We start from the raw sequence: 13198 nt of genomic DNA, 5'->3' as shown, positions 1-13198 counted from the left end.
GATCATAGTACACTTTAAAAAAGTATACTAGCAATTAATTTCCAACAAATATACTTCCCATAAGTACACTGAATTGCCACTCTAAGTATGTCAAATTTAATACACTTAAAACTTCTATACAATTTAAAATACTTTAACAACAAAGTACACTTTCAAAAAGTACATTTTAAAAATAATTTGATTACTGGTAAATTAGTATACTTACTTTTTGGACTCTTAAGTTGAACTTAATTACATCTTTTTTGAAGTATATATTAAATACTCTTTAAATAAGCACAACAAGTAGAATCATACTTGTTTTATACTTCATTCATATTTCTAATACACTAAAGTATACTACTTTTTTACCTGGGAATATACTGAAAATTATATGAAATAATATATTGTAATAATATATTGTGTTATACAGTATAATATGTTGAACAATACATAAGGAATTGCTGTTTTTCATATATTGATGAGTATTATACCATGATGGCTCCCACAATGCATTGCTGCATGAAGCATGTCAACATTGTTGAGATTCATATTGCTGATTCTTGATGACTGTGTGTGACTAAATATGATAGTAGTTTTTAAATACTTAAAGGAGCTGTATGTAAGAAATGTATTTCAATTAATCATAAAATGGCCCTGATATGTCACTAGACATTAAGAAATCATGTTCATTTCAAATACTTATATCACTGACAACAGTAGTCCGGCCAGGATATTGTCATTTAAAAGTGATAGTTGCAGCCCTCAACTGATGTTGATGTTGTCATGTTGTGTTTTGGCCTGAAGCGACACCCTCCACCATCTACCATTCACGAAGTCAGTAGTGTTTCGGCATCCGGGTTGCCAGCTCTGCTCTAGTTACCACAGCTGCAGCTACAAACGTTCCTGCTGGATCCTGCAGCCTATCTGGCAACCTCGAGTCAGGCGGGAGGGGGAGGGGATACACCGCTCTACAGTAATTTGAAAGTGATTGCAGTACCAGTTTTGGCCACAATCTTACATACAGTTCCTTTAATTCACACGTGTTTAAATAAAGTATCTGATTACCATAACAGCACTGACCCTCTTGTTATAATAATGGCTTAATACATTTTTGACCAGTAATAAATCTTGGGATTAAATCTGTACCTCATTGTGCTGAAGTGTAGAGACTGTGCTTCAGTCCAGGAGAAGACAAAGAAACATTAATGATATACTCCATGTTGCTATATTTAAAAGACAGAAATCTATTGCAGTGATGTATGTTAACTTCTTTAAATTTGTTTTTTATTTATTTATTCAGTTATCAAAATATATGGAAATATATTTTGGTTCTGTGAGGGAATACATGTGTAATTTGTAATTTGCAACAATATGAACCGCATGTCTGAAGTGTGATGCTACACTCAAAAAATAAATTAAAAATAATAAAAAATTCTAGGTTGTTTCAACTCAACTTTGGGTAAAATATGGACCAACCCAACCAAAATTTATTTTTTTAATTACATTTTTATATTATACCCAAATTTGGGTAGAACTTCAGTGTTAAAGTGTATCAGACTGCGATCATCTCCCGTCCTGATTTTACTGTGACATGTGTAATTTGTATATTTGTAACAGTATGAGCAGTACAGGCTCTGTCAAGGAAGGTTACTAACAGTGTTCCACAAAAACCTGCATAAATCTGTGAAGATCTCAGCAGAGGAGGATTAAACAGAGGTTTAACTCTAATATGTTTCGTTTTAAGTCACCATAACAGTGATTAGTGTGTCCATTAGTTGAGGCACTTAATTGTAATGTCTGTGGATCCCCTGCTGAGGATGATGATGATTATTATTATTTAATTAACTGCTTTAAATGGCTTTTTGGTCACTTTTAGAAAGAAAATGTGAAGAAAATTTGAACAGGGTGAACAGGCTGTGCAGTTAGGTCTGCAAACACACGTTGACTGGCAGGGAACACAGGTATCATTTCATTTGGATCGAATGAAATGACTGAACACATTTTATGATCCTACACCTTCCACAGACAATATACATTAATAAAAATGTATATTTAGACCACTTAACATAGTAATTTCTATCAGGAAATGAGGAGACTACACAACTTTTGTCTTCCTGGTCACATGGTTTGGGGTGTGGCCAAATAGTTCATCAGTCCAGACCAAGCGTGCTAGCCTGACGTCGTCATACTCAGATTCTAGTCAGAATGTGAGTCTGATACTGGTCCATTGAGCTTTGATTATGGGGCGTGTTTTAACCGAACCAGGAAAGAAAATGCCTCTGCACTCAATTGGATAGACCTACAACCAATCAGAGCAACGTAGTAAGTTTTCATTCATGTTTCCGATCGACAAATGCCTTGATCGCGGTTCTCTGTTCCTCTTTTAAAATTAATGCGCTGTCGATATCTTCTATAACAGACGCGATGGCGGAATCTACACATGATGTTTCATAAACAAAGTTCGGCAGGAGTACGTTCACATAATTAATCCAATCAACTTGTCATCAAACACAATGTCTACACTATCAGCATGAGAGGAAGCATATTATTCACTCTGTCAACTCACCTAACATTCCTTGACAGTTTTCAGCATCGGCCTGTTCTTCCACAGCCAGGAATACGGGGGGAGTACTTTGGGTTCGGGCCGAATACCGAGCCCGAGCCCTCTCCTCTCCTCAGACAGCACGCCAAATATGCATTTATTCTATCTGACTTATTTGTAAGCGTGAACTCGTGAAATCTCAATTCTCCAGCGGCAGTCATTTGAATTCAACCCAAGCGCTCGTTGATGGACAGATGAGCAACAGTAACGTAATCATCCACGTCATCATCGTATAAAGCCCGCCCTGACAATTTGATTGGTCCGAACAATTTTTGTTCGGGCATAATAGCTCCTCAACGGATCGAGTCCAGACCGAACTTCCCGACCTAAAAATTTTGTGGGCGGGGCTAAGTTCGTCTGGCATCCAGGCTACAAGCGTGCAGCACAAGTCCTGAAAAGTGAAGCCAAAGCGTCTCGATCGCCCCTGGCCGGGTCACCTGGGTGAGGGTGTATGATGCTGAAAGACCCAAAACACCCAATGACCTCAGGAACATCACTGAAGATTTATCCCAGCGCATCCTAGGATGTATCTTTGACGCAGATAAGAACTTATCAAGGCACATTAGGATGAGGTGTTTTTTTTTTTTTAAATATTCAAAATATATTTAGCTGTTTATTTTCTAAGTGAAGTTTAGAGGGTTAGACTGGGGGACACATGCCACTCTATAAAGAATAACATACAAAGCAGATGTAAAGTTATACATTAACTCTTTATATTTCCTAAAAGTGAAACTGATTTCGGTAAATATATGTCAGTTGCCCACACATGTGGTTAAAAAACAAAACAAAAAAAAACACATATATATATATGGGGGGACAGTGTACCACATCCTGTCTGTCAGTAGCCTAACAAAAATCACTTGGTTTTGCTGCATTGCTGCAAATCTTGATGCAAGTACTTCAGCTCACACGTACACACTGGGTGCTGTTGTTTGATAAAACTTTGATAAATGTGCTTTTTATTGTGATGTTTTTTTGTGTGTGTTTCGTCAAGTTTTGTTTGATTTAAATACCAAGCACACATTTAAAAAAAAATTATGTAACCTAGAGATGTGTAAATTGGCACAAAACTGTTGGAGTACAAAAGCCAGCTGACACAGTTTTACATTATTTAATGCCATCAGAAAACTCAAACGTTTTCAGTGAAATTATGTTTAGGCCCCTATAGCTGTCTGGTACAACCTTTCTTTATTGCAGTAAACAACTGCAGTGTGAAGTTTTTTTTTATTAAATTTTTTTTAATCTGTCCTGTGATATTTGAGTGTATTTTCACACGCCATTTGCAAACCTCAGTCTGTTTTTTTCTCACTGGCTGTGGTCTTTATTTTTCACCACAAGATTTACACTTCATTGTGCATGTTTCTCTCAGACCAGATTTCAGGAAATGCGCTTCTCGCTCAAACACATTTCAAATAGGCTATATTTCCGGGTATCTATAACCATGAAATAGTAAACGTAAGGCTTTCAGTCATGATCACGTGCGTCACGATGAAGATCTTTGCTCTGCTTTGTGTCTTTCTTCTTTACGGGACTTTGCCTTCAATTCAAGCAGGTAATTATTATTATTTTTATTATTATTATTATTATTAACTTGTACGTTTCGAACATCAGTGTCTTCATTAGGCACACACTTTGTGAAATAGAATATAAATCTTTATTGGTGTAACAGTTTCCTCTCAAAATCTTTTCTATGCCTTCTTTATGCCAATGTATTGTAAGGCACTAACGATATGAACCGCATGTCTGAAGTGTGACGCTACACTCAAAAAAAAAAAAATTAAAACTTGGTTGTTTCAACTCAACTTTGGGTAAAATATGGACCAAACCAAAGATTGGTTTATTTTTTTATTTTTTTTACATTTTTATATTATACCCAAATTTGGGTAGAAACAACACTTCAGTGTTAAAGTGTAGCAGCCTATCAGACTGCGATCATCTCCCGTCCTGATTTTACTGTGAATGCGCACTGATCTTGAAGTTTTAAGCGAGATCACACGGACACAGATAAGATAAATCACATGTGTAGAAGAACAAGTGATGAAGCCACGTATCAAAATATTAGGACCAGTGTGTGGATGACTAAAAGCCTTACACTCATATGTAAAAGCACACTGGGCACAGTTTCCACACCCCGACAGAGGGAAGAGTCGGAATAGCCTAAACCCAATTTAATAAGGAGGCAAGCCCGATTTTGACATTTAAAAACCAATTGAGGACCTTCTTTAAATATACTAAAAATTTTTGATCTCTATGCTAATGCCATATAAGACTTTGCAAAACTCCACATCCAATGCCGAATGCAAACAGGACCATTACATAATTGTTTTTATTATTAACCTTGTATTTTGAGATGTATCTCCAAATTTCTTTTTAACATCATTTAACATAATTTCTCTGCGATAATCACGATTCATAAATCTTAGAGTTAAACCATAGACCATTGCTAGTATGATTCTTCTGTGCCACAAACTAGCTAATAGGAAAACTCTTAATAAGAGGTTAAGGATGAAAACTCACCCCTCAAAGTTTACTCTCAGAAATATACTTTTACATCAAGAGAACTGATGTGTCTGTGAACTGACTGAGATGTGTCACATTTCATAGTAAAATTTAAATGTTCAGTCCTAGAATTGAGATAATTCAAAATACACAAACAATTCAGCAGGTGTATATTTCGTTATCATAAAAACATCATCAATGTACTGTTTATAAAGCAAAATCTTGGAGAAAAGAAACGATTCAGTCCATTTAGAATAAAATTATTTTCAAAATCTCCCATATACTGTACAAGCAGGCATAATTCGGTGCCATTTTATGTCCCATAGCTGTTCCTTTCACTATTAAGAAGAAATCATTCTGGAAACGAAAATAATTATTGGTCAGGACAATGCTTGTTAGATCCATTAGGTTTCACATCAACCGTTATTTGTTTTAAAAACGGTTGCATCGTCCATAAGCCATCCGTATAGGGGATATTAGTGGGTCTAACATCAAACATGGCAAGAAGAACATCATCAACAGCATATAGGCTAGATATTCAATAAAGAATCTCTTAAGTCATGATAATGTAATATAAACCTTTCAGGATCAGTTGTCAGTAAAATGTACACAGTTACACAAAAACTTCCCTGCCCCTGGGTAAAAGTAATACAAAATAATCAAATTAAAGGATCCAACAAGCTGAATCTAAAATAATAAAAATAATAATTTCATAAAAATATTTTTTAAGAGTGCAGTACTTCTATCCCTTTTTATGGGTATTTTAATCCTCTTCATTGCAGAGAAACACTCGCTGTATTACATTTACACTGGTTTGTCCAAACCTGTGGATCTGCCGGGCATCTATGAATTCACTGCTATGGGTCTGCTAGACGACACACAGATCGACTATTACAATAGTAAAGAAAAGAGAAAGATTCCCAAACAGCCCTGGATGAAAGAGAAAATGCAGGAGGATTACTGGGAAAAAGGCACTCAGTCGAGAAAGAGCAAAGAACAGTGGTTTAATGTCAATGTCAAGATTCTGATGGACCGCATGAGACACAATACATCAGGTGAGGAACATTCATGCTGTTTAACCTGAGTGCATATACCTAAATTAATTATTCATATTATTATTTTTTACTATTGTTGCAAACATTTTGCTTCATCTCCATTCCAGATCTTCATGTTCTTCAGTGGAGACATGGATGTGAAGTTGAGCAGCAGGGAGATGAAGTGAAGTTTCTCAAAGGTGTTTCTGAGTACGGCTATGATGGAGAGGACTTTCTGTCTTTTGATGCTAAAGAGTCTCAATGGGTCGCCCCAGGGTCATTCCACGAAATTGGTGCCTTTTGTGTCCCTGAGAAATAATCAGACGTAGAATTACTATAACAACAAATAAATTTGTGATTTAAAAACATAATAGTACTATGTATTATTTCCTCAATATTACATTAAATTAAAGTCATTTATATATTATTTTAAATAATTAAAATTGCATTTATGCTGATAAGGGTAAGGTTTTTGGCCTGTCCCTCCCTGTGATTGTTCTTTTTCAGCAGGACTTTTAATTTGCAAATTGAAGGCAAAATTATACATAAATCACATTTTCATATTGTTCTAAGTATAGTGTCACTGTTAAACAATGTTTTGGCATAAATATACATTATTTTAAATAAAATATAAACCATTTTATCGGTGTCCCCTGATTTCATGTCATGCCTGTTACCCTCACCAAAAACCCCTTGCAAAATAATGGTACATTCCTGTGACATCACTTCCAGGAAGTTATATCATCTCTCAATCATTATTCCAACAGTTAAAACACAAGTTTGTTTCTCTCTCTCTTCTATAATACTCTATTTTGATGATTTATTAGGTATAACTGAGGTGGGGACACCATGCAATGTCAAAACTGTTATTGATTTTTAAAGTATAAATTTAAACAATTATTTATTTAACTTAATGTAATCAATATCTACAAGTAATATCCTTTCAAAGTGTACAACATGTGCTTTTGTGGCCTTGCCCTAATAGCTAGCAATTAGCAAATTAGCTTGAATTTGTCAAACCTGTTACTGTCAGGCCTGTTACTTTTGTATAGTAACGGGTATAGTAACAGGTTTTGACATGTGGGGTAACAGGGATGACATAGATTAGGTGTCACCTTAGCCACACTGTTTTTAAAGTTTATCTGTGTAAATTGCAAACATTTTTAAAGGTCATCCTGGGTGTTTTATTGAGCCAATGCCTATATCATTCAGAGTTGGTATTGCTGGTGCATCTGCATCTGGTTACCTTATTGCCTTTTGGTAAAATGTTGGCTCCTTTTATGTGTTGGTTGTTGTTGTTGTTTGGTTTTAATACTTCCAGTTGGTTTTAACATGTTAATGACCAGGAAAAGATGATTAGTCTCAATAAAACAATTTTTTTCCATAACTCATTGTCAATTCATCCATGTAAGTGCGATTACAAACAATAGCAGTAAGGTGACTGCAGACCCTCGCCCCAATCTTGTAATGTTCAAGAAAGTGAAACCAAATGTTAGCATCTGTTTTCAGATGATCATAGAAAGACCAAGATCTGATTATCTTCCTTGCCTAATAATTGAACCAGATCAGTATATTTTAAGTTCTGTGAGGGGACATACTCACACAGACAAACAGATGGACACATGGGTCTAATTACTCTAATTACAATACCCTTAAATCTTTAGATCTCTTAGAAATGTAATGTGCTTCACTAATACAACTATGTCAAGTAATACAATTTAAAAAGGTAAAACTTTACAAAATTATGTAAACAAATATGTGCAGTGTACGCTGAAGAATGTGTGTCCTGTTATCCCTGTTACTCTGGTCATTCCTGTTACTATGATGTCAATCCTGTTACTGTCATTAATTTCATAAAAAAATATAAAAATTATATTTGAAATGGCCTTCCAAGTTTTTCCATTGTAACCCTATCTATATTGTATTTTTGACAAAGCCCTTCTTTTAATATCTCTCTTGTAAAAATATATATTTTTCTTAATTGACATGTGGTCACCCTCCAAAATTTGTATGTTCTTGGTCATCTGAATGACAAATATAAGATTGAAAAAAAAAATCTAAATTTTTAAACAATTCCAGTGAAAAGAGGGACTAAAATACTGCTCATATATGTGAAAACTATAACATATTTTTAATTAAAACTATAGTATATAGTAACGCATGTGTCTGTAACAGGCATGACAAAAATATCAAAACATGAGGTAGATAAATAGTCATAAAATAAAAAATTACATAGCCTGAGATGGCACAATACGATTTCTTGTTATTTTATGCTGTCTTCATTTAATGGATATTTTAAAAAAATTGTTTAAACTTATTTTATATTTTAATTTTTCAAAGTTGAAAAGGCACTGATTTCGTGGAATGACCCCCCAGTTGACGCAGCTCTACCAACCAAGAGAAAGTGGGACAATGTGCCGATCCTAAACCAATACACCAAAGGCTACCTGGAGAAAGAGTGTGTGGACTGGCTCAACAAATACAGAGAATATGCAGACGACGAGCTCAGAAACGGATGTGAGTTTGGATGTGTTCACACTGTCAGTCCAAATCTGATTATCCGTGCATCCGAATGTAATCTGATCTTAAATTATTTACTGTCCACAATGAGTATCTCTTCAGATTTGATTTGTGTGTCCATGCCGCTCTTTCGTTTTCCGGAATATCTGCATTGCGCTCTATGGAAATTACATTGTGTTGGTGGGTATACGCAAAAAACAACAGCAACAGCAGCAACACAGAGGGGTTTGCAGTACAGATGTTGTCTTATTTAAAACATGACTCGATGTGAGCTGGCGTGCAGGACTACTGCGTCTTCTGAGGCAGCGGTAGAAGGAGGCCAGACTCAAAACATACCATCGTTATATTGTAATGTTTTGCTCACGCCTGCACTTAAAGGTGCAGAGTGTAATTTTAGCGCCATCTAGTGGTGAGATTTGCAGATTGCAACCAACAGAAGTTACGTGGCCGACAGGAAGTGATGTCGTCGTCTGAGACAGAAGAGAGTAGCCAGTCCAGCAATGAGGTTTCTTTAGTTTACAAAGAAAAATTAGGAAATTAGTTTTACTTAATTATTCAGTAAAACGATATGTTATTGCGAATATTATTGTTACTTTATTCATCATTGTGTCAGTGTTTTATTAGCTGACTTAAGCTAGATCTTTGCATGAATAACAAAATAGTTATGAAACGTGTTTGTTCGTTTAGGGCTCCTGTAGAAACATGTCGATGTAAGGGGACCCGCGGTGTGTGTAGATAGAAACGGCTCATTCTAAGGTAATAAAAACATAATGGTTCAAGGTCTTTATACACCACTGAAAACATAGTTATGTATATGATATTGCATTTATGTCAACAGATCCTCCTTAATATTACACAATGAACCTTTACTGCAACAGCCTTGTTTCTGCAGCAACTTTAAGCATGTTTCTTATAGCAACGTCTGACGTTTTAATGTGATTTATTTTATTTTTGCCGTTCACACGTTGCTAAATGTGTTCGGATTCCAATCGGATATGCACAACAAAAATATTTGAACTGACAGACTGAATGAGGCTGAGATTTGTTTATTATCTGCAGGTTTCATATAGAGATGAAACTTATTAATCCACTGATTCCTGTGTTTCCAGCTCCTCCAGATGTGCATTTGTTTGTAATAAGGTCTATCAGGGACAGATCCAAGCTGAAACTGACCTGTCTGGCCACCGGCTTCCACCCCAAAGGCGTGATGATGACCATTAGGCAATATCGCACATCTCTGCCCAAAGATCAGATTGAATCCTCAGGAATCAGACCAAACCATGATGGAACCTATCAGCTGAGGAAGAGTGTGGAGATTGAGGAGGAGGAAACAGATCAATATGATTGTCTTGTGTCTCACAGTTCCCTCAATGAACCAATTATCGACAAACTTGGTAGGCAAACTGCAAGCATTCAATTATTATATATACATTGTAATGCCTTTTTCAGATATTATTTAGAATTAAAATATTCAGATATTGTTTCAGCTTTATTCATGTCTGAGAATAGCACTGCACACTTCCTTTTATCATGGTTTTCTAGCTGCCGAATCACTGAATGCCTATACAGCGAATGCTGAAGAACCTTTGCCTGAGCAAGAGTCTCATGGTATGTCTTCACTACTTTTTTTAAAAACTTTGTTATTTATCACACTGTAAAAAATAAAATCGTAAAAAAACAGTCATTGACTGTCAGCTGCGGCTGCCAAACAAAAACCGTAAAAATAAAGTAAAATATCCTAATTTAAATGAAGTGCAAAAAACTTTTACAGAAATTTTCCTTAAATGTTTTACAGAAAAACACTGTTATTTTACAGCTATTTCCTGAATTATTACGATCAAACACCTTCATTGTAAAAAAATCCCATAAAAAAACAGTCAAATGACTGTCAGCAATGGCTACCATACAAAAAACGTAAAATTAACGTAAAATATCCTAATTTAAATAAGTGCAAAATACTTTTACAGAAATCTTCATTAATCTTTTTCTAACTGAAACACACAGTTAAAACACAGTTATTTCACATTTATTTTCTGACTTTTTTACTGAAAAACATGCTGTTAATTATATGCATGATTTGTTGCGACTATACGTCACTGCATCAGCAACTACACAGTTACTGTCTGTTAAATAAAGCAACATGCAGCATTTCATCAGTGTTTCTCTGCTCATCCTGGACTGAAGCTCAGGCTCTACTCTTCAACACAATGGTGACACACGAAACACACCATACAGAAACACTTTAAACCCCAACAGAACATTAAACACTACCAGATCTCTCAGGATCTCAGCAACTTTACTTATTACAATCTAGACTTTATTTCATACTAACATTCTTATTGAGAATTAACAGAGGTTTAGAAGTTGAAGTTTTATTGAAAAGAACAAAGTTTGATGTCACCATGATGGAGATCAGTGTTTGCTTTAGTTGGGCTCTTGACCTTTAGTTAACTTTAATGCTTCTCTGGCTGCATTAACTGTGTGTCTCTGATGCACATTTGTAATTGTAGCAATCCAAGTGAAACTCAGATCAGATGATGTTGGTCACTTTTTAGTGATAATAAACATCTTGTAGTGCCCTGCTTTATTAATACGATCTGAAGTGAAATATCTGATTAAGTTGTTAAATTTAAGTTCTTCATTTTGCGTTATAAAACTGCTATAGGAGATCCTGCAGTGCTGCGATACTCAGTTTTTATGAAGTCATTATACAGAAAATGTTTTGACAGGATCATATAGACTCACTCAGACATCAAGAATCAGCGTATGAATCTCAACAATGGTGACAATGAAAAAAAATCTGAATTACTATAAAGTCACAAAAAAGCTTTGTTGGTTGTCACCATTGTTGAGATTCATATGTTGATTCTTGATGTCTCTATACTACTTAAAAAAATAATTAACCAGCTCAAAACGTTTTTTTTTTGTGTAATTTTTTTTTTTTTTGAATTTCTGATTGTTATAATAGGGATGCAACAATATTTCCTTAATAAAGATTACATGAAAAATTATAACTTTACTGTAGACTTTGTATAAATCTACATCGACATATGAATTCTATGCTATTACATTAAAAAATTTGACTGTGATATTAGTGAATCTAATCATCATATAATGACTATAACATCATCAAAGAATGATCGAGACCATCTGATATAATCTCCAGCATTTTTTGCTATAACAAATGTGTATCAAATACACAGTTAAAGCTACCAGAGAAACCTAAAGTTAAAAACTCACGGGTCATGAGCCCAACTAAAGCAGACACTGATCTCAATCATGGTGACATCAAATTTATTTTAAAGTTTTTTACACTTTATTTAAATTAGCATATTTTACTTTAATTTTAGGGTTTTTGTTTGGCAGCCGCAGCTGCCAGTCATTTGACCCTTTTTTAAAGATTTTTTTACAATCAAGGTATTTGACCATAATATTGCAGGAAATACCTGTGAAATAACAGTGTTTTTTCGGTTTATTTAAATTAGAATATTTGACTTTAATTTTAAGGTTTTTGTTTGGCAGCCGCAGCTGCCAGTCATTTGACCCTTTTTTTACGATTTTTTTTACAATGAAGGTATTTGATCGTGATTATTCAGGAAATACCTGTAAAATAACAGTGTTTTTCAGTTTATTTAATTTAGGATGTTTTACAGTTTTTTGGGGGACTGACAGTCATTTGACCATTTTATCATTTAACTGTTTTGTTACTGTTTATTTACAGATTATATTTGTAATTGTACATACATTTTTATGTAATTTAAGAAAACAGAAAAAATACTGTATTAAAAATACGATCAATTTTCTGTATAAAAAATGTGAATTACTGGAATTTGTCATTAATGTCACAATACCTAAAATAACAGCTGAATTTTTATTTTACAGATATTATTTGTAATTTTACAGTGTTTTGACTACAATTTAAAATTAAAGAAAATGATCGTCAAAAAATCACAGTTATTTTCTGTAAAATTAGGAATTTTTTTTACAGTGCAGGCGAATTTCCAATAGATTAGCACTGTATATTTGACTTTTCACTGTTTCTCCAACAGGACACGTGAGTTCTGCTGAAACATCACACAGCAGCACAACTGTTTCCATATTTTATCTCTCTCTCATATTTCATTTGATCTGGGTATTTTGAAGCACTTTCCTCGAGAAACTGACCTGATTTTCCAGACTCAAACTGAATGTTATGAACGAAATTCAGTCATTAAAAAAAATGTAATTAATCAAACAAGTGAGTTTGTTTTTCTGACTTGCATAGAGACCCATCAGCGTGTTTCCAATGTAAAATAGAAATACCATATTTTCAAAAATAAAATCAAGTAAATTTTGCCAGACATTTATGCACAGTAACATATGAGCAAAACATTGTATTACATTGTGCTCTTATAAGAGCAAAATTTGACATCTATATCTTTTTTAATTGAAAAAGATAATGTTTAGCAGGTTATATTCTATGAATAAGTCTAAAAAATACTTCTCTAATCTCATTTTCTATGAAATAATTATTAGACAAAAATATATTTTTTTTCTTTCAGTGACATCATCCACAAATTGACTG

The 13198-nt window shown here is 34.3% G+C and overlaps 1 protein-coding gene across 1 annotated transcript; it reads left to right on the top strand.

The window, feature by feature from the left end:
- The first annotated feature begins 3972 nt into the window (after positions 1 to 3972).
- On the top strand, positions 3973 to 12899 carry LOC307164951 (zinc-alpha-2-glycoprotein-like). Its single transcript, XM_079882186.1, has 7 exons — positions 3973 to 4133; positions 5863 to 6135; positions 6243 to 6407; positions 8491 to 8631; positions 9744 to 10028; positions 10177 to 10242; positions 12684 to 12899. The coding sequence occupies exons 1-7, from the start codon at positions 4052 to 4054 to the stop codon at positions 12773 to 12775; spliced, it is 1104 nt and encodes a 367-aa protein (XP_079738312.1). The 5' UTR covers positions 3973 to 4051; the 3' UTR covers positions 12776 to 12899.
- Positions 12900 to 13198: the final 299 nt, after the last annotated feature.

The sequence above is a fragment of the Squalius cephalus genome (genome assembly GCF_949319135.1).
Source record: "Squalius cephalus genome assembly, chromosome: 1".
NCBI lineage: Eukaryota > Metazoa > Chordata > Actinopteri > Cypriniformes > Leuciscidae > Squalius > Squalius cephalus.
The sequence above is the reverse complement of the archived record's forward strand: the minus strand, read 5'-3'. Positions and strand labels throughout refer to the sequence as shown.

What these genes read in the sequence shown, in the direction of transcription:
- LOC307164951 (XM_079882186.1), top strand. Translation starts at nt 4,052, where the DNA reads ATGATCACGTGCGTCACGATGAAGATCTTTGCTCTGCTTTGTGTCTTT. An exon ending in TTTGCCTTCAATTCAAGCAG is followed by an intron (nt 4,134 to 5,862) that starts GTAATTATTATT and finishes TCTTCATTGCAG; the next exon opens with AGAAACACTCGCTGTATTAC. An exon ending in CATGAGACACAATACATCAG is followed by an intron (nt 6,136 to 6,242) that starts GTGAGGAACATT and finishes TCTCCATTCCAG; the next exon opens with ATCTTCATGTTCTTCAGTGG.